This window comes from Apodemus sylvaticus, chromosome 13 (assembly GCF_947179515.1).
Source record: "Apodemus sylvaticus chromosome 13, mApoSyl1.1, whole genome shotgun sequence".
Taxonomy (NCBI): Eukaryota; Metazoa; Chordata; class Mammalia; order Rodentia; family Muridae; genus Apodemus; species Apodemus sylvaticus.
Window position 1 is genome coordinate 82,277,335 of NC_067484.1, and position 25,724 is coordinate 82,303,058.

The 25,724-nt window shown below is 41.0% G+C and overlaps 1 protein-coding gene across 1 annotated transcript in view; it reads right to left on the bottom strand.

The window, feature by feature from the left end:
* Window positions 1–25,724, bottom strand: part of Dtna (dystrobrevin alpha) — a 250,751-nt gene that overhangs the window by 97,789 nt on the left and 127,238 nt on the right. Inside the window, exon 4 of the mRNA XM_052155755.1 lies at window positions 21,182–21,262. Coding sequence (XP_052011715.1) covers window positions 21,182–21,262 — 81 coding nt within the window. The remainder of the gene's footprint in view (window positions 1–21,181; window positions 21,263–25,724) is intronic.

Sequence of the window (25,724 nt, forward strand, 5' to 3'; positions counted from 1 at the left end):
GATGTAGTGGATCTCAATTCTGGCTGCACACTGGGCTCACCTACAAAGCTGTAAAATAGCTCCCTAGTGATGTTCCTGTCATATATCATACCTAAATCCCTACCCCATACTCAGAGAAGCAGAAGATATCACATAATAGCATCTCCAGGTAAATAGCATCACTCATGCACTGACTGACATCTGTCTTCTTCGGTCCTTTGGCATGAAGATAGCCTGGTATGTCCTAACAGGCCAACTATGTTATAAGAGTAGGATTGTTATCAACTTAGGAAATTCAGGAATGAGTTATATAATTATATGTATATTAATTTTTAGAGAGATTTGATCTATAAGCAGAACATCCATTGCATTATGATTTGTTTTAAGTTAAGAAAAATAGAAATTGCAGTTAGACTGAAATTGTATGTAACTTGTCAAGGTATACATCCTTAAGATGAATAGTGTGTATACGCACATGGGTACTCACCTATAAGCACGCCCCTCCATGGCTTACCCTTGCCCTTCATGCTTAAAGTGGTGATGCCTGGCCATGAGGCCGCATGACCACCCATGTAAGGTGACACTTGCAGGTATGTGCAGGGAGAGTTCTGTTGATAAATGACCTAGTCAAGGCCCATAACAACAGGGATATACTGTGCATTGTTTTCCCCTTAAACTCCACGCAACTCTCTGCTCTCCAGATATTAATTTCCCAATCTTCCGTGCAAGCCACAATCCATGTGGATTTTCCAAGGCAAACATAATCTTCAGCGTAGAAGAACCAAGGCGCGATAATCATCTTGATCACTCTGAGTGCTGGATATGAAATTCTAAGATGGGTCTTTCATGATGTGCATTCTGTTTTGTTTGTGTTTGTTTTGAGACAGGATCTCATGTGTCCCAGGCTGTCACTGAGCTTTCTACTTATGTAGCTGAGGCTAAGGTTATGTCTCTTCTGACCCTCTCGACTCTACTTCCCAGTGCTGGGATCACAGGAGCATGCCATCTGGGCTTGTTTCTGTGGGAATGAGGATCAAGCCTGGGGCTTTATACACACAAATCACTCTAAAAACTGAGCCATACTCCAGTCTTCAAACTGCATATTCTTAACCCATGTTTGTGAGTTTGTAGAAAATCAAACTGCAATATCCATTCTATTTCTTATGTCTTATGTCTTGAAACTGATGTTCCCCACAGATTCCTGTGAAATAATTTTGAAGGCCTTTAGGAGGTAGGGCGTGGCTGGCTGAAGTGGGTCAGGAGGAATGACTCACTTCAGTGGCCAGAGGCACCTCGCTCTGCCTTCACCATCACAGCAGGCTGCAACCTCCTGAAACCAGAGGCTGAAATCATCCTTTCCTGCCTTAATTTGTTTCTGTTAGGTACTCTGTCACAGCAGTGAGAAACGTAACTACAACATGAAATTCTCATGTCCTCGGACACACACACACACACACACACACATTGGCATTCACTTTTCCTCCTGACAATTCTCAAATGAAAAATTTCATTCAATATTCAAAGGGTCAAGTCGGCATAATGTACAAGGGATTTCAAGGACTTCTATAGGCCTTATAGAGATGGATGGGGGTGTGAGGTGGCAATCAGGCTCAGCTCCCTGGTCATATGGGTGTGTCAGAACCAATAAAGGCTTCTCCTCCTTGACTTTCTTTCTTAGCTTCCAGCTCAGAGACTCAAAACTTTCTTCTTTCAAGCCTTGTTCACTTTAGGTAGCATGCTATTTTTGACAGAAAACAGAGACATACTAGAATTTATTCTCTTACTCCTTCCCATTCAAATTCCCTCAGTTTTTCTCCCACAGTTACAAAGTTATTCACCTCATATTGTAGACTTTCTTCTATGACTTCATTTTGGTTTTGCTTTTCACAGGTGAAAATGTGTTATAAATATGACACTCATCGGAGTGGTCATTGTTTAAGTTCAACTTCAGGCTTAGGTCGATAAGATGGAGCAGTAGGCAAAGACACTTGATACCATGACCCAAGCTCAATTCTGAAGTCACATGGTTGGAGGAAAGAAATAACTCCATGAAGTTGTTCTCTGACTTACACAAGCATGGGAGCATGAACACCTCCCTAATACAGAAACACACACACACACACACACACACACACACACACACACACACGCACACGCACACGCACACGCACATGCACACACATTTAAGACATTTCTCTTGAGTTCAACTCATTCATAAGAAGACAGGATATTTTAATGCATCCTTACTAACCATATATCTATTACACGTTGTGGTTGTAGCATATGGAGAAAGGCTGCCATATGCTTATATTTACAGACTTGGGACAAGAAAAGAGAGTCTATAATAGTTTGAAAAGAAATGAAATCCAACGGATACTTTTTAAGGATCTGGATTGCCACGTGGTTGATGTGATTTGTGATTGACATGAAATCCTATCCACAGGGGAGGTCACAGTCAGGCTCGAGGGAAGGTTGACACACACCTCTGAGTTATGATAAGTCCATAGCTATGGTGAGAAAACTTTAACTGCCTCAGGAACTCTAAGTACAGAGATGCCATCACTGGCTGGAAACTTGGTACTGCTTGGAGGAGAAGGTCAACCTCGCATGGCCTCCTGAAAGCAGATTGGGAAGTCACAGCTGGACATGGGGCGTGTCATGCCCCAGGATGAGGGTTGCCAGCAGTGAAGAGCATGAAGTGTGGCGGGCATGATGGTGTTTCAGATTCTGACCTGATGGGACCCAACGGCAAGTTTTTTGATCTGGAACTTAAAGCAAAGTCTGTAACTAAAAAACATCTCGTATCCCTGTTATCATAAACAAATGGCTCCATTTAAAAATTCGTGCATATTTATTTATGTTTTTATCAAGAATTTGCATTCTATACATTTTTTAACTCTTATTTTCCTTTTTCAACTGTCATGCTAAGTTACTCATATCTACACGTGTAGGAAATGAATTGGTAGCATGAACCAGGGCTGTTCTTCACAGAGTTGGAAGATTTCGAACTATGCTGTCTCCTTCCCCAGTCCTTGGTGTGTCCAGGGCATCTCTAGATTCAAGCATTACTCCAGGTGATTGTATTGGACAACACAATTTAAGAATGTCTGGGATAGGGCGTGACTTAAAAGGTGGAGTTGGAAATGAATGGACAAAAAAACTGATGCTCATTTGAGCCAGAGGAATTTATTTTTCAAAATGTCCTTAAAATCTTAGAAACATTGCAATCAAGAAAGCTGTGTGCAAAGTAGTCGGTTATTGAGGCTTCTCTTAAATAATTTATTTCTGTACCTTACTAAAACCCCGTCCCAAACTAAAGTTCAAAAATTTAGTGGGAAGAAAGAACTTGTTAAATGGGAAGCCTTGGCAGAGTCCACAGAGGTACTGCATGCAACTACACTGCAGATACCGGGCTCCACGTGTATCAACCAAGCATGCAGTTTGGAAGAAGAATATTAGTAAGAATAGTGTGTTTAGATTTGATTCTTTTGATTAATGGTCCTGAGATAAGTCCTTATAAGATGTGAAGACAAACAGCCCCTAAGAACCTTACCAGTTTTATGTTTTCCAATCTCCACACCTTCTGTGTCTCTAAAGCACAGTTTTTATCACCAAGGCAGGTTTTCTTTTCTTTTTTCTTTTTGCTAAGAGTCCTCAGGGAGAAAGAAATATCACATCTCACAGAGATAGCGTCTCAGCTTCATTTTAATTTCCTGGTTAAGGTGTTGTCATCAAGCGTCATGAACAAGGTCTACAACACATTTTCACGTAAAATCAAATCGAGCGCCCTGCCAGTCCTCAAGGGCCTGCCAGGAAAAAAAACTCAGTAATTCTTAAATTATGTTTAGAGACTGACATCATTATTCAAAACGAGATAATAATTATTGGCTTGGTAACTATCACACTATAAATTAAATTTAACTAAATTCAATCCAATCAAGCACTTATTATGTCTATTATTTTCAAAGCATTGTACCAGGAATTGTAAAAATAATAAGGGAATAATGTAAATGGAATAAAAGAACAATATATAAATTTTCCTTGGCCAGTTTAGCTTGTACAGAAAATGTTTAATGATGTTAATGCAAGAGGCTCTAGCACATGCCCCGCTGTGGCCAGTCACTGTGTAGGGCTTGTAGCCATCATTGCATAATTCTTTATAGATTCCTTCTATGTGGCTTTACCACTCTGTATATTGTTAATACCCCCAAATTTAGACTTTTACTGCCTTTTTGGAAGCAAGCCTTCCATTTACATCTAATTCCTTTCCTTTTCTATTCATCCCAAGAAAGACTGTGAGACTCAGTCATGGCCAGGTCATCCTCCACTGTCCACGGATAAGACACAAGAGGGTGACAATGAGAATCAGTGTTGGCATTCTGGCCTACTGATGGCTAATCTCTTTGTTACTCTTCAGCTTCTTCAACGTCTCCTATGTTCCAGGTGCATCAGACTTCTAACAATGTCAGACTTGATGTTTTTGTCTATGCCTGTCCTGAGTCTGTTCCTTACATTAGATGCAGTTTTTGATCTGTGACCCTTCAAGGTAGAATATACATGCCATACCTCAGAGTGGAAGCCCATTCTGCTACCTTCAGACAGGTATGTCTTCTCTCTTTTGTAATTCCCCATAACCTTCATGCATCTATTAGACCATTTATAGCATTCTGAATTTTCCAGTCACTAATACACAAATTTTGTTCTTTACCTCTTCAGATAGGCCCATGACTGGAGTTTGGAGGAGAGGGAATTATGAGCTAAATGTTCTGTGTGTGGTCACAAGTATCTTGGGAAAGGAACATCTATGGATTTCATCAGATTATCCAGAATATATATGAGACATAAGTTTGTCTCATAAGAGAATCAAATAAGTACCTTAATGAAACTACATATTGCTCATATTCATAATCTTTATAATACCCTGTTCAAAGAAGATGCCCCATGATGCTTGGTGAATTGAACAGATCAGAGCACTTCTAAATAGCAAATCAGATGCAATGTAAAAATCCCTGGAACCTTTTTTCTTTAGCTTGGTAGTCTATAACCCCCTACCCTTCTTGTTGAATGTTGGTTTTCTAGTTTACCTCCTATTCCCTTGTCTATGACTAGAGATGGCCAGAGTTTTAAATGCTAGAGACCTCATTCAGAAAGAGCAGCCACAGCTTTGGCACCCATGAGAAATTGTCTTCTATTAAACCTTTAAAGCCTTTGGCATTTCTGATTAGGCATGAAGTGCACATCTAGCCAACGTGGACACTAGACACGAGGCAGGGGACACTGGGAATGACAAGTGAAGAACATCTAGAAATTGAAGTCTTAGTTCTCCTGCAATGAAACCATATCCATTATAATATGCCATTGCCTATGCAGTAAGAGCAAATAATAAAACAAGTAGCAGTTCATGTATCTGTTCAGAAAGTAGCTATGGTCTAACTTCCTAGAGCATAGAGCACTGTAAGGGAGCACTGGGAATGAAGAGGTCACTGGGTGGTTAATCAGAAATACAGGGATTTATAGGTAGCCTGGTGAGGTCATAGATATAGCCACATAGGATATAGACTATAAAATGCATCTTTCAGGACCACCTCTGCTGCTCAGAGGAACCCTTCCGGAACCCGCAGGCAGGAGCCTTCTGGTTTCTGTCTCTGGTTGGGGACCATCCTCTGCCACAGAGTACAATATCCAGTCGTCACAGGGAGATAGCTGACCTCCCAGGATTGTGGAGAGGCCTGAGAGTACAGGTAGGACTACCCTGCTGCTTTAGCCCAAAACCCTGAAGACACTAGAGCCCAGGAACAGCCTGGGATAGGAGTCTTCTGATTTTTGCCCGCATCCAGAACTGATCCTGGGGCACAGAGCTACATACACAAATACCACCACAAGAAAGCTAGACTCCCAGGAGTGCCTTATATACCTGTATGTATAAGTAAGACCTCTCTTCAAATTCCTGGCCCAAGAGGTACCTGCCCAGAGCCATCAGGACATAAGAACCAAGGATCAGCTGGGGACAACATCCTTCTAGTTTCTGTCTGCACACCTGAGCTGACCCTGTATCACAGCTCTCCATACCTAAATTCCTCTCAGAGAGATCAGGTCTCCCAGGAATACTGATACACAGGCTTGCAGGACAGATAAGCCACCGTCAAAGACAGCAAGACCAGGTAACATCAGAGATAACCAGATGGCAAAATGCAAACGCAAGAACATTGCCAACAGAAACCAAGGCAACATGGCATCATCACAACAGTGAGCCCTGGTTACTTCAACACACAAGAAAAAGCAAGATTTGGATCTAAAAATCACATCTCATGATGATGATAGAGGATTTCAAGAAGGTCATAAATAACTCCCTTAAATAAATACACTCTTCCATTGCTGGTGGGATTGTAAGCTGGTACAACCACTCTGGAAATCAGTTTGGTGGTTCTTTGGAAAACTGGGCATAATACTACCAGAGGACCCTGCTATACCACTCCTGGGCATGTACCCAGAGGATTCTCCAGCTTGTAATAAGGACACATTCTTCATTATGTTCATAGCAGCCTTATTTATAATAGCCAGAAGCTGGAAAGAACCCAGATGTCCCTCAACAGAAGAATGGATACAGAAAATGTGGTACATTTACGCAATGGAATACCACTCAGCCATTAAAAACAATGAATTCATGAAATTCTTAGGCAAATGGATGGAACTAGAAAATATCATCCTAAGTGAGGTAACTCAATAACAAAAGAACACACATGGTATGCACTCACTGATAAGTAGATATTAACCCAGAAGCTTGGAATACCCAAGATACAATTCACAGATCAAATGAAGCACAAGAAGAAGGAAGAACAAAGTATGAATACTCTGGTCCTTCTTAGAAGGGGGAGCAAAATACCCACAGAAGGATATATAGAGACAAAATATGGAGCAGAGACTGAAGGAAAGACCATGCAAAGACTGCCCATCCTAGGGATCCATCTCATACAGTTACCAAACCCAGACACTATTGTGGATGCCAACAAGTGCTGCTGACAGGAGCCTGATACAGCTGTCACCTGGGAGGCAATGCCAGTGTATGACAAATACAGAGGGGGAACTCTCAGCCAACCATTGAACTGAACACAGGGTCCCCAATGGAGGAGCTAGAGAAAGGACCCAAGGAGCTGAAGGGGTTTGCAGTGCCATAGGAGGAACAACAATATGAACCACCCAGTATTCCCAGAGCTCCCAGGGACTAAAACACGAACCAAAGAGTACACATGGAGGGACCCATGGCTCTAGATGCATATACAGGAGAGGATGGCCTTGTAGGACATCAAAGGGAAGAGAGGTCCTTGTTCCTGAGAAGGCTAGATGCTGCAGTATAGGGGAATGCCAGGACAGGGAAGCAGGAGTGGGTGGATTGGTGAGCAGGGGCAGCGGAAATGGGTTAGGGAATTTTTTTGGGGGGGGATAACCAGGAAAGGGGACAACATTTGAAATGTAAATAAAGAATATATCTAATAAAAATTTAAATAAAGAAATATATCTTTCATTAGAAAAAAATCTTCAATCCTGTTCCATTGATCCACCTGCCTGTCACTGTACCAACACCATGCAGTTTTTAACACTATTGCTCTGTAGTATTGCTTGAGGTCAGGGATACTGATTCCCCCAGACTTTCTTTTGTTGCTGAGAATAGTTTTAGCTATCCTGGGTTTTTTGTTATTCCAGATCCAGAAATGAACCCACACACCTATGGCCACTTGATCCTCCACAAAGAGGCTGAAAACATCCAATGGAAAAAAAGATAGCCTTTTCAACAAATGGTGCTGGTTCAACTGGAGGTCAGCATGCAGAAGAATGCGAATTGATCCATCCTTGTCTCCTTGTACTAAGCTTAAATCCAAATGGATCAAGGACCTCCACATAAAGCCAGACACTCTGAAGCTAATAGAAAAGAAACTGGGGAAGACCCTTGAGGACATCGGTACAGGGAGAAAGTTTCTGAACAGAACAACAATAGCATATGCTCTAAGAGCAAGAATTGACAAATGGGACCTCATAAAATTACAAAGTTTCTGTAAGGCAAAGGACACCATCAAGAGGACAAATTGGCAACCAACAAATTGGGAAAAGGTCTTCACCAATCCTACATCAGATAGAGGGCTAATATCCAATATATATATAAAGAACTCAAGAAGTTAGACTCCAGAAAACCAAACAACCCTATTAAAAAATGGGGTACAGAGTTAAACAAAGAATTCTCACCTGAAGAACTTTGGATGGCAGTGAAGCATCTTAAAAAATGCTCAACTTCATTAGTCATTAGGGAAATGCAAATCAAAACAACCCTGAGATTTCACCTTACACCAGTCAGAATGGCTAAGATTAAAAATTCAGGAGATAGCAGGTGTTGGAGAGGGTGTGGAGAAAGAGGAACACTCCTCCACTGCTGGTGGGGCTGCAAATTGGTACAACCACTCTGGAAATCAGTCTGGTGGTTCCTCCGAAAACTGGGCACCTCACTTCCAGAAGATCCTGCTATACCACTCCTGGGCATACACCCAGAGGATTCCCCACCATGTAATAAGGATACATGCTCTACTATGTTCATAGCAGCCCTATTTATAATTGCCAGATGCTGAAAAGAACCCAGGTATCCCTCAACAGAAGAGTGGATGCAAAAAATGTGGTACATCTACACAATGGAGTACTATTCAGCCATTAGAAACAATGAATTCATGAAATTCTTAGGCAAATGGATGGTGCTAGAGAACATCATACTAAGTGAGGTAACCCAGACTCAAAAGGTGAATCATGGTATGCACTCACTAATAAGTGGATATTAACCTAGAAACCTGGAATACCCAAAACATAATCCACACATCAAATGAGGTACAAGAAGAAAGGAGGAGTGGCCCCTGGTTCTGGAAAGACTCAGAGAAACAGTATTCAGCAAAAACAGAACTGGGAAGTGGGAAGGGGTGGGTGGGAGGACAGGGGGAGAGAAGGGGGCTTACGGGACTTTCGGGGAGTGGGGGGGCTAGGAAAGGGGAAATCATTTGAAATGTAAATAAAAAATATATCGAATAAAAAAATCTTCAAAAGATATGAGATAAAGGATGTGGCTTAGTGTGTTTCCTATATGCAAGGACTGGGTTTGATCTCTAGCATTGAAAAAACCATGGGATAATTCTAGTGACATAACGCCAATTAGAATGACTTTAATTAATTGGAGTAGGGTAGAGGTAAAAACTGTTAAAAGAGTATATTTTAAATGTTTTCACCAGAAATAATTGATCTTTTAGTCAATGTGATGGTAAATATGATTGGATTTAAAAAACACATAGGGTATTAATAGGATGTACTTTTGGGTGTATCTTCGAGGAGTTTTCCAGCGAGGATCAATTAAGGAAGGATGACCCACCCAGAGTGTCAGTAGATTGAATAAAACTATAAAACAAGAATGCCCTAGGTGAGTACCAGAGCTGCCCTTTCTCCACCTTCCAGTCTGCTGAGGTGTGGGCAAACCATCTCAGGCCTCCTTCACCTCCTGGTCTGCTGAGGTGTGGGCAAACCATCTCAGGCCTCCTTCACCTCCTGGTCTGCTGAGGTGTGGGCAAACTGTCTCAGGCCTCTGCCACCATGGAACTACTTGCCACTATGTGATCCCCATCTTGATGACTGTGTGCCCTCAAACCATGAGCCAAAATAAATCCTTCTCTTATGTTGTGTTTTTTTGAGATATGTGGTGACAACACTAAGAGAGATAATTACTAGAGAACATGAAGAAATGTATATGGTAATTAATCTTTGATAATCCATAAGACACTCAGATAGTATAATGTTACACTGTGCTCTTCAAATGCATATTATTTGTCAATTCACAATAGAATTAAACATGAAAGTGGTAATGGGATATAATGATGGGCATGGAAGTCAGTCAGACAGGTACGGAGGAGTGTTTCAGAGTTAGCTGTTAAATTTCTCAAGTTCTCTTCCTGGGTGACAGTGACATTTGAGGAACCTTGAGCAATGGCTTCACAGAGGACCCGAGTTCAGTTCTTAGCCCTCACACCAGGCAGTTAACAACCTCCTATAACTCCACCCTTGAGATGATCTGATGCCTCTGGCCTCCATAGGCACCACATTCACACACACACACACACACACACACACACACACACACACAATTAAAAATCCAACCTACCAGTTGATTCAGGACTGATAAGTCTTAATATCAGCTCACGCAGTGATGTTTTAGAGAGTCATTTGATGCTCACAGAACCTGGATGTGTACTACTAGGTAGAATAGATCATTAGGTTCTAAGCTTGAGGCTATTTTCTTCCTAAATACTTACACTCTGGAAAATACCCATGGAGGCTAAAGCACCAGGCTCATCTCACACTGCAGTTTTCATCAACACCGTCACTTGTAAAAGCAGGTGATAATTCCAAGAACTGGCGCTATGACTGTCAGACCTGTTGAGTGTTCCTAAAGATGTGTCAATATTATTTGGGGGAGTGGAGATCTTCAAAGGGAAAGGAAACTAATAGCTTCCTTTGGACAGTCCATGTCTTCAGCTTGCCTGCTCTGTTAACCATTTTTGAAACCTTTCAAGTAAATTGTGCAGAACATGCCAAGTAGAGATTTTGGCAAAGGTCTGGAAATATAATTGGGAAAAAAGGACCTAAAAAAACTTAGAAGTAAATTCAGACCAAAGAGAATGCTGGGTAAATCAACTTTAGAAATGGAAGCAATATATCATCCACAATAGGTTTCTTACAGTCACCTCTTAAGTTTCTTAAGGTAAATCTTTAAATCTGAATCATCCTCATATCCTTCAAGGTACCAACCAAGATGTCCTGTGCACAGTATCACTCAGTAGACATGTTATAAAGCTACCTGCAGGTGAGTGTGGAGTCAGGGCACAGAGGGCACATGCAGTGAGAAGACACAGGTCTTTCTGGTTTTACCTCTTTTCAATAGATTGCATATTCCTATCTAAAACAATATTCTTTGCCAGACTCTGTAATGAGAGGTGTTTTTTTTTTTCTGTTTTAGTATTGCTCTATGTACAGAAAATGGGCTTAGTCATGGTAATCTGCTGAACATGTTTCCTAAATGAATTTCAGGATAGCTTAAGGTGTGCCTTCTTCCCAGTACAGCCAATAGAATTTAAACATGTGTGTTATTTTGGGGTACTTAGCTTACATACTAGAGTGGGACATATTTGGTGCTATGACTGGAGACAAATGTTGTCTTAGACAACATTTCTATTAATGTGAGCTTGTGAGATGGCCCAGCAGGTCAAAGGCACTTTCCATTAGGACTGGCAAGCTGAGTTCAGGCTCTGGGACCCAGCAGGTGAAATTACAAGTTCACTCCCATTAGAAGTTCACTCTGACCTCCACACCCATGCTTTGGCATTCATGTGTGTGCACATATGTGCATGCATGCATGTGAATGTGTGAGTGCATGCACACATAAACACAAATTAAAAATATCATGTGAATAAGGGAGCTAGAGAATTTCTCAGTGGTGAAAAGCACTTGCTGTTCTTGTACAGGATCTGGGACCCACATGGCAGCTCACGACTTCTTGTAACTCCTGTTCCAGGAGCTTTGCTGACCTCCGGTCTCTATAGGCATCAGTAGGCATGACACATGCACATATGTGGACAAATATTCATGCACATGAATAAAAATAATAAATCTTTAAAAGTAAATGAAATAATTTTGTATCAGTGGTCATTATGCTCTAATTGGCATGTGCAAAAGTTCTGGGCATAGCTGGCTATGTTTGAACAACTCTGTGAATGTATTTAATGGAAGTAATGGGTACGTTTAAAATGGCTTTAAAGCTAAATTTTGTGTTACATAGCTTAAAATAATTTAAAGACAGCCATGGGATATATTTATGACTGTGTTAAAGTAATAATGAGGTGGAGATAATTAATACCACACTTCACTGAGCATTTGCCAAACAAAAAATAATGCAATGATTTGCCTGAACACATTAGCTATTACTTTTAAGGCAATAAAGCAGCTAGTTTTATGGATATGAACATTTTATGGCTTACTGTATCCATCCATATGTTTTGTAGTAACATGTATACACTGAGCTTTAGAACGCACTTAGGATTCAGTCATATCCTGACGTTTCTCAAGGCCTAGAAAAGAGATCTCAGTCTGATATACAACTGTCATCCCCCCCAAACCCCTCAGAGACCCACAGGGCTTTCTCCATAATGGGTATGAAGCCCATTCTTCCATTGGCATCAAATAATGACCAAAGCTTCCTTACAAACATGGAAATTAACCCTACAGCTTTGAAAACCCTGTCACAAGAAAATTGAAGCTGAAAACAGAATTTGAGTTACCAAGTCTTGAGGTAAACCTAGAAGAGATTGACAAATATTTTCTTCAGATTTTATGTGGATTTGAGCATGCGAGTGTATTGCTGGTGGAGGCTTGAAAAGGGTGTTGGATCTCTTGGAGCAAGAGTTCCAAGAGGTTATGCAGCAGTCAGTGTTTGTTGGTCCTGGTATGAGATGTTGGGCCCTCTGGGAACACAGAACTCTCGCATAACCACAGAGCCACCTCTTAGCTCTAATAAATACTCTGCATTTCTGAAACACAGTATTAATGTCTACTGAGTAAGAGGTCAGAAGTATTTTACTTATTTAAATTAATAGATATGAGGTCACACATGCTATTGCATCATTTACTCGATGATAGGATTTTCTCAATCTCAAAAGGGTGGTTCATCTGAATAAGTTTCTGTAAACACTTACATGCCAGGGACCGTTGACACACAGCAATAAATAACATGCACATTGATCTCTGTCCCCGAGAAGTTCACATGTGAGCCAATAACACAAAAATAACAACTGAGTAATTTATATAACATTGAACCTCTTAGGATGTGATAAGTATTTTAGGGAGAAAAGAAAGACAAACAGTAGAACCAGGGGAGGAGTTAAATTCTCATTTAAATGCTCTGGAGAAAATTTGTTCCAAATATTTATTCATTTTGTTCTCAGTGTGTCTTGGGGCTTTTCTTGCTAGGTACCTTTCAACGGTTAGGAATTTAACATGTTCTTCTCCTTATCTTCAAGACAGCAGTGGCATGTCCAACCTTTGAAGTCTCTGGCTTTCCAGGAAGAATTACCACCACCCAAGGGATAAGATATCGTGAAGGCTATTTCAGACTGCAATCTGGGTAATTTTAAAACTAAAAGTAACTGCACTTATGACCACATTTAGCTTGACATGATGTAAAAAGTATAGCTTTACTCTACCTGTGAAAATTCTCTGCTCTTAAATGGCTCATATAGTTAGTTTAGGAAAAGCCAGATTATCCCTCTACTTTAAGGTCAACTATACAATAAAATAATGTAAAAATAGTAGTAAATTCTCTCATACTTAGCGTCCTGGGGACCCTGTCTGGGATTATTCAGTAGATAGGAAAGTCTGAGGGTCATTTCATACTGTGAAATATTTTTTGATCAGATATTAGGGTCAGCTCAGATAGGTGGTAAAAAAACGTAAGAGGCATGTAGATATGCAGTGGGAGGGGTGCTACGAAATTTACATTCTGAACTGGGAGACAAGTTTAAAGAAGATTTATACATTTATGTCCAGGGCAAATGACCTCCCTCTATTAATCTATCAATTCTATCAATCTATCTCTTAATTCTATTAATCAGCTTCTAACTTTCCTTTTTCCTGGTTTTTTACAGGTAGCCTGTGATAGATTAGAAGGTAGAATCCGCTCATTTAAATTTCGTGAAAGAGAAACATGCATAGGGAGATTTCTGAATTCTCTATTTTTTCACCCACACCTTTTGGCCTGATGTTAAACTTGCTGTACCATCCCTATTTGCTGAATGCATCGTTAATGAAGTGTGTTGTTAACAAGTATTAAGGAAGCCTCATGGGACAGCCAACCAGGGTGATACTGGGACTGCGTCTCCATGGGAACAGCCAGTGCGACTTTATGGGAGACACCACCTATAGTTCTACTTTCTGTTAGTGTGCTCCAGAGTGCCAACGTACACTCTTCATGGGAGAACACGTTCTGGGCATTCCCCATTCTGTTGACTGACTGTGTCAGAGACTTCCAGGAAGGGGACAAGGAAATCTTAAGGGGAATACCACTAACTTTTGGATTGGCATCCAAAGGCATAAACACAGTTGGGAGAAGTTTCAAATACTAGGGGTGCCTCATGTTCCCCAACTGCAAGGCCATTAAAGGGGATGCGTCTGGCTGCATAGCATCCGGGTATCACCAGGAGCAGACGAGAGGCAAGGGGGAGCGTGGATGGCAGCATCCTACCTCTAGAAAGAACACAGTGCTAGCTTGCTCTTCTGTGGTGAGACCCTGAACAAAACAGTCAACATTCTCAAAAATTAAAAATATCATCAAAAACAAACCCTCCATCTCCTATATCAAATAAGGAACAAATAAACAAGGAATAAAAGTAAGTTTGCTGAAAGCCACATCTACACCGGAAGGACCTTAGCTACATTCTGTCAGAGGTTTGCTCTGATGAAGGGGAAACCACTTCTCTCGTAGGTGCAGAGCTCTACCTCTCCCTTACACTCAATTTAAATGGGTGTCACTAACGACTTTGTTTATACCCTGTAGCCAGCAACTTCCCCCACAGGGAATTTTTGAGAACGTTGCATTCTTGCGCAATGTACTTTTCTTTATTCTAAACAAGTGTCTAGAACATCGAACATCAGTAATGAAAACATGCACGGAAGACATCTGAAACAATGCCAGGCTGATTCTGCTCCTGTCAGCCATCTGCCCCTTACGCGCCTAACTGGGATACGTCCTGCCCTTCATCCCACTCTTTGACCAGGGGAAGAATGCTCCCAATTTTCTTTTCTCTTTCTTTTTAACTTAAAATTATTTTACATTCAATGTTATTATCTGGAAACACTAAAGATCTGTGTTCTTGGACATTTTGTTGGTAGACTCCTAAGATTATCTCAAGATTACTTACCCGTTGTGTTGGTGCTGCCTGCCTTCCCCTAGCTTTGCAATGGAACTGTAATTCTGATATTTGTCAGGGGATTTTTTTCACAGGTGAGTTTTTGGCTTTAAATCAGTTAACCTTAAAATTGAAAGATTATCTGGCTAGTCCTGGCACAAACAACTAACTCCCTCCTTTAAAAGCAAAGGCTGTTTGGTGACAGAAGAGGAGATGAGAGACCCACTCCAGCAGCGATCACCTGTCCACAGGGATAACAGCAAGGAATCAAGAAAACTCTAAGAACCAAAAGCCGTCCTCAGCTGGCACCCAACAATAAAACAGGGACACCAGTCCCACAACCTGAAGGACAAGAACTTCACCAACAGCTGATGCACTGGGAAGAGGACCTCAAGTCCTGGATGAGAGAGTCAGACTTCAGCCCTTTGGGATGCTAAGAACTGAGTGTGTAACGACAGAAGAACCACACGTGCACACTGACCAGTGTTGCAGGGAGACACACTAGCACACTCAGGCAGACAGGACACACTTGTGCACCCCCTTGAGGAAAGCAAGCTGCAATCAGTACTAGTGAAAACACAAATCTACCTCACATCCACTCGCTCACCTGAGAGATGTTATTAGGAACTACTATATAAGAAATGTGATATTCTTAGGTTAGTTTTGCTGTGATAGAGAGAAGTCTATCAATAGGTAGCTATAATTTCTGGTGCCTACGAAATCCCGGAAAAAACGCTGACAGATCTTAATGTGGATAAGAGCATAAATTCTAACCAACTCTTTTTGAATGGGCGTCAGGTGGGGAGGTATTTTCAAAAGGCATTTCACTTAGTAGAGACATTTTGAGAAACTATGAAAGATCAGATGCAATTATAGACACTTGGACATCTTTTCTTTTTAAAGAACAATTTAATTGTTGCTACTGACTGAAAGAAAACCAAAGCTGAGACTACAGGGACTGAGGGATTGGCATCTCTTGCTGGGGTGGAGGAGTGGCATCCCCTTGCCTTGACGTTTTCCTCCCTTTATTAAACAGGAGTAATTCTGTACCTCCGATTTGTTTCTTGTGTTGCCTCTCTGTTGACCATGAACTTGAAGCCACGTTTCATTGACTCCAAAGTAAGTTTTGAAGGAAAAAGATGTGCTGACACTGCAGGGTGCCTGGGTCATTAAGCCCGCCATTGCTGATCACAGAAATACTGGTCAAGAAGAAAGTATTTATTTGCTTAAAATAAACACTGAGCAGTATTACTTCACAGAGCTTATCAATAGTTTACTGGTTGGCTATTTTTACAGAAGTTTAAATAATCTGGAAACTAAAGATTTTACCTCTGGAAAGAACAGAGAGTAAGAAATGATAGTTTTCTACATTTCCACTCTTCCTAAGATATAAAATAGCCAGCCTGATGCCCCTTAGGTTTTAGAGACATCCATTCTTTTATCCTATTAGGGAGTGTTGTTAATTATGTCATGGGGTAGGGAGTTCCAACAGAATACAAGAATGAACAAATCACAGACGTAGTGATGTGGAAAATAACTCTGACAGAGGAGGGCTGAGAGCCTTTTGTCATAAAAATGAGGTGGATTTCTTACAGCTGTTCCTTTATCAGCAGGATTGGTAAATGTCTCTGATGAAGGAAAAGACCTAACCAAGAGTGGGTTCCTCTAGGCAGAAGGGACTCCAGGGTGCTTTGTGTTCTAGAGAGAATGAGGGAAGTTACAGAGCAACGTGTGTGTGTGTGTGTGTGTGTGTGTGTGTGTGTGTGTGTGTGTGAGAGAGAGAGAGAGAGAGAGAGAGAGAGAGAGAAAGAGAGAGAGATAATTTGTCCACAATATTTTATTTTTATTGATAAAACCAAACATATAATGAGTGAGTATAATTTTTCTCTAAATAATGGCTTCTAATGAGGATTAAACTTGTGGGAGCAACAATTTACTTAATCGCATCTACGTATTATTGTTCCTTGTTAACAAATAATTCTTTGCCTATACAAAGAGTTATTGCTAGCCTGCCTTTAAGTCCTTTCCACAGCACTGGGAGTCGGTATTCTCAGCATCCACCAAGGGTCAAAGGAGGTGGCCTCGGCATCTGTAATGGGAGCCTGAGCTCTGTGTGGGTAGGATGGGTAATTAACTAACATGTGTGCTCTTTGATTTCAGTAAATAAAAAAAAAATCCATACATTCCTGCTGTATTCAGGCAATTTTCCCTCTGTGGGATGATTTTATAGGAGCCAATTTTATATACTTTTCTTCTATGATGTGGATTTTAAATTTAGTTTTGCTAATATGCAGAATAAATTTTACCTCTAAGGAGTTTCTGCACCTAAAAATAAACATCATGTGCTTGATTACGGCCCACTGATTTCTATGAAATAAATACCATAATGAGCTGTCCTATGCATGACCTGATTGTAGCTGTCTCCTCTCCCCCGACTACATGTGAAAACTTAATCCCTACTTTTACAGCAGTAGGCGGTGGGATCTTTAGGGAAGTGATTAAGTCTTTAAAGTGGAGGCTCACTGTGGAGACCCAAGCCCTTATGAAAGAGGCTCTAGGCTGTGTGTGACATTGCCCCTCAGTCTCTTGAGGTCTCTTGAGAAGAAAGATGCCACCTATGATTCAGAAACTGGGTCCATAGCAGACAGCAACTGAACTGGCACCTTCATCTTGAGCTTCCCAGTCACTGTCGCTATGAAAAGATAAATACATTTCTTTTGTTTACAAACTACATATAAGATGACATTTTTGTTAGAGTATTGAAGGTAGGCCAAGATATCTCAGTAAGTCTCTGGGTTAGCAGGTGCTAGCCAACTGCCACCAGGACACACGTCGCTGCCCTCACTGGAAGCAAGCTTGGAGCCCTGTTGTGTTTCAGATCAGGCCTGCTCTCTGCTTAGCCTGCTCCAGGACGCATCATCATCTCCTTTGTGGTCTTTGCTGCAAGTAGCGAACCGCTGCTCCTTCTCTTCGCTACTGGAGGTGATCAGCATCTTTGTGCTCCAGAGAGGCAAACCCACTGCCTTCTGATTTTTATCTTATGCCCTTTGCTGTGGAGTAAAACTCCATGACAAGGCACCACAATTTACTGTGTTGGCTTTTGCTGTAGACTAGAATCACCTTGCTCTAATGGTGCAAGGATGTAAATTCAGCCCTGGTGAATGTTAGGTTGCTAAGATGATCACCCCCTTTGTCTACATTTCTAGAAGTTTCCAATTCCGATTAAGATAAGCCAAGATCAATTGGGTTACCATTTCACAAGTAACACTGAACACTTCACTGTTTCATCTATTGTTAGGAAAGAAAATGGAGCAAATGCAGCTCTGCATTTGATGTTCTGATCAACATGGAAAGCATTTTAAAAAGCTCACTTTTAGTGCAACATTCTAGCCATGCTTGCTTTTCTTTTCTGGGCTTCAACTTTTAGCTAGTTTTTTTGGACTGTGATTTTTTTTTTCTCATTCTAAAAATGTATGAGACCTATCAGGTACATTGTAAAGCACACAATGGTTTTCTTTTTCTTTTTTGTTTGCTTAATGCCAGTCCAGATTCTTCTTCAAGAAAGTCTCTCATATCAGGGCACTATCTCTTCAGGACCCCTTGAGTATCATTTCTTAATATGGGAGTATGCACTCTCAACAATCCTGTTACCCAGTTAGACCCTAGGTGACTTAAGGTTGCATCTCAGGTCAGTCACACTGTCTCTTTTTCCTGACCATACATGTTTACTGAGTTAAGAGGAAACTTGAGGGGATGCTGTAAGGAGACACTAGGTATCTTTGAGGTTCCTGGGTTCCCCACACATGGGCACATTAGTGTCCCCTCTGCTTCCATACTCTTTTTTCCAAGTAGGCCAGGGCACAGTTTTGGATACAGGACAAGGATTAGACTGAAGAAGAACTGGAAGGAAAATGAAATGTGTAAGAATGAGAACAGGCTCTCACGTTAGGGTGGATGTGGCCCACAGGATGCTGGAGCAGCAGCAGGGCAGGCAGGGACCAAACAGTGAGTGCACGCTGCAATGTTGGCTTTAGGGTTGCCGATCATAGGAATCTACTCCTCCCTCCATCCATTCTCTATCTTCTCTCCCACCTACGTGCTCCCTCCTCTTAGCCATTTTGTGGAAGTCCCTACCTTTCCTGAAAGAAGCCTACAGAAAGCTTGGCGAAGGTTTTGGGGGGATGGTGTTCTCAGACCGTTCTCTCACCCTCCACCCCCTCAATCTGAAAGGCCAGGGGTTGAAATAAGTCATAAGAATGTGGGAGGATGTCTTCACTTGGGTGGGTCCCCATTTGTTCTTTTTTGGATGGCAGTGAGGGGAAAAGGAGGCTTTTCTCTGTGGAAGTTTCTTCCTTACCTCTTAACGGAACAGGATTTTACTGGCTCATTCATGCCTGAGAATATAAATGCAGGTACATCTTTTTTAAAAAAATCAAGTTAAGAGCAACCAAAGAGTACACATGGAGGGACCCTTGGCTCCAGCAACATATGTAGCAGAAGATGGACATTTCAGACATCGATGAGAGGAGAGGCCATGGGTGCTGTGAAGGCTCCATTCCCCAGAATAGGGGAGTGCAAGTCAGGAAATTAGCGAGGGGGGATGAGCAGGGGGAGGACGGATAGGATAGGGGATTTTCGGAGGGGTAACTCAGAAAGAGGATACCGTTTGAAATGTAAATAAAGCAAATATCCAATAAAAATCAGGTTAATTAATTATTGAAAACAGGGTTTCTGGTATCCCAGTACAGACCAAAATCAGTATGTAGTTAACAATGATCTTGAATTCTTTTTCTTTCTGACCATGTACTATCTGCTTAATGTGGTGATGGGGACTTCACGTATGCTAAGGAAGTACTCTACCAGCTAAAATCTATCTCCAGCCTTGGCCACAACATGCACACACACACACACACACACACCCATTCACACAGTTTGCTTTGTGTGTGTGTGTGTGTGTTTTCTCCCCTCTTATCCTGTCCAGTTCTTATCACTTAATACCCTGGATGGAGAACTGTCTTTAGGTAAGCACCACCACCCAGGCCCAAACAACTGGATACAGAAGCATGGGTTTGGGTAACTACCCAGGGCCCTGGAAACTACCTGTAGAGATTCAGGCAGGGTAGGCCTGAAGAAATGGCTGGCTCTGCATTCACTAAGAGTCTAATTCCTACGTTAGAAATTCAAGAACTATATGTACATTCTGTGTAGAATGTTATGGCTTAAAAAAAAACAAGTCTGTCCTTTACTAATTAGTAAATGTGAAGTTATAAATTTTGAATCAGAGTCAAATTTTTAAAAAAAGAACAGAAAAATTGATATAAATGAACCACAAAGTAATATTTTTGCCAGAGAAAGCAGCTGTGGCATCCATCAGAGGAGCGTGGCATCCCACGGGGAACACTGAACTGCCACGTGATTGGCCAATCCACTTGCTGTGTGCAGTCGAAAGGCAACAACAAGCAGAAACAGTTTCCTGTGTTTTGTAGAGCTATGTCTCTTCTGCCGTTCTTGTCCACAAATGTAATCAGCACATTGATTATTTGGGCTGATTTTATAGCTTCAGAAAGAAGCTTTAATATTTTTCTAAATGTTTGTAAACACTGATAGTCTTTGACATGCCGAGACCATTTTATGTATGATGATTTTCCAAGTACTTGGATAGCATTTAAAATGCCCCAGGTAGAGAAGAGATAAAACACTCCATGTAGAATTCGGAAATCTCCCTTGCTTTCTAGATTTGTCCACCATCTATCTTCTACCTGTCTATAATATATCTATATACATATATATAACATCTATATTCATTATTTATCTATTATCTTTCAATCATCTATCTATCTATATATATATATACATTCATATACTCACATATATATTTATATCTATCTTTTCAATTATCTATATCTATCTATCTATCTATCTATCTATCTATCTATCTAAATATATCTAAACAACTAGTGTACATATCTATATCTAGAGAGAGGTACATATAGATATAGATCTCAAGAGGCACATCCATTCTAAGACTTCAGAAGTTAAGAATAAATCAGCCCTCAGAGTTGCTTAGCAACTGTTTCTCTACCATTCATGATCCCCGTTCCTGCTTCATTCTTGAGCAAGCATATGTTTTTCAATCCTTGTAAGATAACTGGTTTTAATAAGCCCAGTAACAAGTGTAGATGATAGTACTCATGCAGGTAATTAACACAAACAAAAGTCACACTTACAATTGCATTTCTTCTGCACAAATCTCAGCTTGCATGCTGTTCTGTAGGTGGAGAGTCGGATGCGATCCAGATCTTGAGCCCCTAGTTGTAGGGAAAAGAATACACATATGGTATGCCATGTGTGTGAATAGGAGCTTGTAATGTTTGTAAATAAAACAATTGCAGATATAATACATACGCTTAATGGTACTTTGGTTAGAATATAAGTATTAGTTAAAGGCCAGAAAGGTCTATCCAATATTCAAGTTCCCAGGGAAGAGAGATCTGGTGTCTAATCAGATTGCCAACCATGATCGTGGACCAGGAGAATGAACTTCTCTCTGCTGTGTCTGCCACTTTCTAGAATGATCTACTCAAGCTGTGACTTGAGTAACAGAAAGATTATATCAGAATTAATCACTGAATAAATGAGATTTTCAATTCTTTATTATTGTTATTAGAACATAGCTGTTCTTTCCTTTTCCCCATTTATTCATTAAACCAACCAACCAACCAACCAAATAACCAACCAACCAACCAAATAACCAACTAACCAACCAACCAACCAACCAAACAAACAAACAACCAAATAACCAACCAACCATCCAGTCTTTACTAGTTTTAATTTTTGCTTTATTACACTAGTTTTTTACATTGAAAGTTTTACACATTCCAACAAGTGCTTACAATTTACGTTTTGAAAGCTCATTATAAAATATTTTACTAAGAATATTCTTACCGTATTTAACATGTTGTTCACTTAAATTTTTCACTTAGAATGAAGATGAAACCTATAAACTATGTGCTTGAACTATTTGTTATGCCTGATGATTGATTGAATAAGTGTGTGTGTATGTGCATGTGTGTGTTCATGAGTATACATATGTGTGTTGTACACACAAGAGACCCAGAGGAGGAATGAGATAGTGTTCTAAATACAGTCACCACTTGAGCCCCTATATTCTTTGAGATGCTTCTTCTTCTTCTTCTTCTTCTTCTTCTTCTTCTTCTTCTTCTTCTTCTTCTTCTTCTTCTTCTTCTTCTTCTTCTTCTTCTTCTTCTTCTTCTACTTCTTCTTCTTCTTCTTCTTCTTCTTCTTCTTCTTCTTCTTCTTCTTCTTCTTCTTCTTCTTCTTCTTCTTCTTCTCTTCTTCTATCTCTTCCTCTTCCTCCTCCTCCTCTTCTTTTTCTTCTTCTTCCTCTTCCCCCTCCTCCCCCTTCCTCTTCTTTTTCTTCTTCTTCCTCCTCTTCCTCCTTTCCCCTCCTCCTTCTCCCCTTCCTCTTCTTCCTTCCCCTCCTCCTCTTCTCCCTCCTCCTCCGCTTCCTCTTCTTTTTACTCTTCCTTCTGTTCCTCCTCTTTCTTCTCCCCTTTTTTCTTCGTTTATTTTCCTCTTCTCTAATACAATACGAACCAGAGCCTAACTTCTTAATTGTTATTGTTAGCAATCAGATTGCTTAATCTTATTGAACAATGTCCTAGTTAAAAAAAAAATCCAGTAACTCTCCAGTAGCTACCTTCAGTGCACAAACCCCTTGGATACAGCAGGATTATCTTTCGTCCTTCCTGCAATACTTTGATAAATCTTTAGCTATGCATTTAGCGTATGTGATGCTGAGATGAGAATAATCTCTCACATCTGTAATACTCAGAACAACAACTCTGCCTCCTCTTCACCTTTTCTCTTTTGCTTAAAGAAATTATTTCAAGAAAAAAACATAACTAACCACATTTAAAACTTTCTAGTCACTTTTTGCTCTCTGTTTGGACATCACAGGTTCTCAGAAAATGTTATTTTTTAAGTATTAGATATTTTAACATGCTGTCAAGAAGATTTACTTTGCCTGCGTGACAGTCCATCCATCGATAACATTTCCTCCCTTTGCATGCAGGCTATTGTTCTCCTGCTACTGACAATGATGAGCTAAACACTGCTGGTGAAGCCAATGATTATTAAGGCCAGATATCTTTCACATCCTTGGCCTATGTGGGAAGAATGGCACCTACATATTTGGCTTGCTGATTTATTCTGATCATTAATCAGTTGTTTTAGTTTAGGTTTTACTGCTGTGAACAGACGCCATGAGCAAGGCAACTCTTATAAGGACAACATTTAATTGGGGCTGGCTTACAGGTTCAGAGGTTCAGTCCATTATCATCAAGGTGGGAGCATGGCAGCATCCAGGCAGGGTTGGCACAGGAGTTGCTGAGAATTCTCTATCTTCATCTGAAGACTGCTAGCAGAATACTGGCTTCCAGGTAGCTAGCATGAGGGTCTTAAAGCCCTTCACATACAGTTACACACCTACTCCAACAAGGCCATACCCATTCTTACAAGGCCACACTTTTTAATCGTGCCACTCCCTGGGCCAAGTATATACAAACCCTAACATTCCACTCCCTGGCTCCCCTAGGATTGTTCATACATGTGAGTCTATGGGGGCCATATCCAAACATAACAAAATGCAAAATGCATTTAGTCCAACTTCAAAAGTCCCCATCGTCTCTAGCAGTCTCAACAATGTTAAATGTCAAAGTTCAAAGTCTCTTCTGAGATTCTCTCAGTTACTTAACTGTAATCCCCAGAGTAAGACAGGAAACCAGCTAGGCGAACTCTAAACTCTGCATCTCCATGGCTGACATCAAAGCAGTATTCAGATCTCCAACGCCTTTTTCATCTTTGTTGACTGCAACAAATTTTTTTCTTCTAGACTGTTTTCACTCCCTGTTAGCAGCCTTCCTTAGCAGATAGCTCATGGCACTGGCATCTTGAACATCTTGGGTGTCTCCAAGACGATTTCAATATTGCAGCTTCCTGTTTCAATGTCTGGGATCCACACATGATCTTCTAGGCTCCTCCAAAGGGCTTGGATCACTTCTCCAGCTCAGACTGATCCACTCCACTGCTGCTGCGGTTATTAGGGATCATCCCATGGCACTGGCATCTCCAATACAATGGGATGTTCTGCTGGAACTCGGCTTCACCAATCACCTTTCCTAGGCTCTCTTCATGGTGCCAAGCCTCAGATACTTTGCATGATTCCTTCAGTCCTGGGCCATCAACAGCATCTGAGGCTGTACCTTCACCAATGGCCTTCTATGGCCTCTCACAGCCAAGCCTCAGCTGCTCTTCATGACCCCTTCATGCCTTCAAACCCAAGACCCCTGGGTGACTCCTACACATTACCAAGTACAGTGGCAGCTTGAGGTACAACCTTGGCTATCTCTGGAACACAGCTTCTTTGTGCTCTCAGAAAACACTTGCCAGAAGATTTTACCTCAGTGATGCTGGTCTCTTCTTAATCACTGCTAGTTTCTTAGCTCTACATAACCAGCATCAATAGTCCCAGCATTCCCTTCCATTTTCCACTTTAAAGCCAGAGCCACATGGCTGAAGCTACCCAAGTTCTGCTGCTTGGAACAGAGCAGAATGAGTCATAACATGCCTCCCCCCCACCCCCCCAACTTCTTCTATTTCATTGTTACTGGCTTTCTGTTCCTTCACTGCCTAAGCTTGGCTGTCCTGAATCTTGCTCTGCAGATTGACCTTGAACTCAGAGATCTTCACTGAAATACCACAGAAAGAGGCTGTAAGCCACATAATGAATTTCTTCTCTACTGAAATCTCTTGAGCCAGGTCTGCACAGGTCAAATCACTCATGGCAACAAAGTCTTCCATATTTGTACTAGGATGGCTCACTAAGCCCCAGTAAAAACATTTCATGGTTTTCCAAATACAAAGTCCCCAAATCCACATTTTTCCAAACAAAAACATGGTCAGGCCCATCACAGAAATACCCAAGTTCCTGGTACCAACTTCTCTCTTAGGGTTTTACTGCTGTGAACAGACACCATGACCAAGGCAAATTTTATAAGGAACATTTAATTGGGTGCAGGTTCAGAGGTTCAGTTCATTATCATCAAGTAGGGAGCATGGCAGCATCCAGGCAGGCATAGTGCAGGAGGAACTGAAAGTTTTACATCTCCATCTGAAGGCTGCTAGCAGAATAATGGCTTCCAGGCAGCTAGGATGAGGGTCTTAGAGCCTCCGAAAACACTGACACACCTACTCCAACAAGGCCACACCCATTCTAACAGGGCCACACCTTCTAATAGTGCCACTCCCTGAGCCAAGCATTTACAAATCATAACATCAATACAGTTTACCAAGCTACTTAACACAGCACCGACAGTCTTGGGACATTCCTAGGAAAAGAGAAACTTATAATTGAATAATAGTTTTCCTATGTTTTATTTACTTGAAGAAAATTTAGAAATATACCTTGTAATCCACACTCTTTGCAGGATCTCACATAGCCCATCACTTCCCACCCATTATACAGCAAAGGATAAATCTGGGCTCCCGATCTTCCTGCCTCTGTCTCCCTAGTGCTAAGATTATATATGAATGACAAGATGTTTGGCTGGGAACTGTTCTGTGTGTATGAAGATAAGATTTGTGTCAAGCTTTCCTTGAACCTGATGGTTTTATTTTGGTAGACATGTATAACATTGCTATTTCCTTTTGCCAGGAACCGCACCAGTTAGGGAAGAAACTGGGCATTTA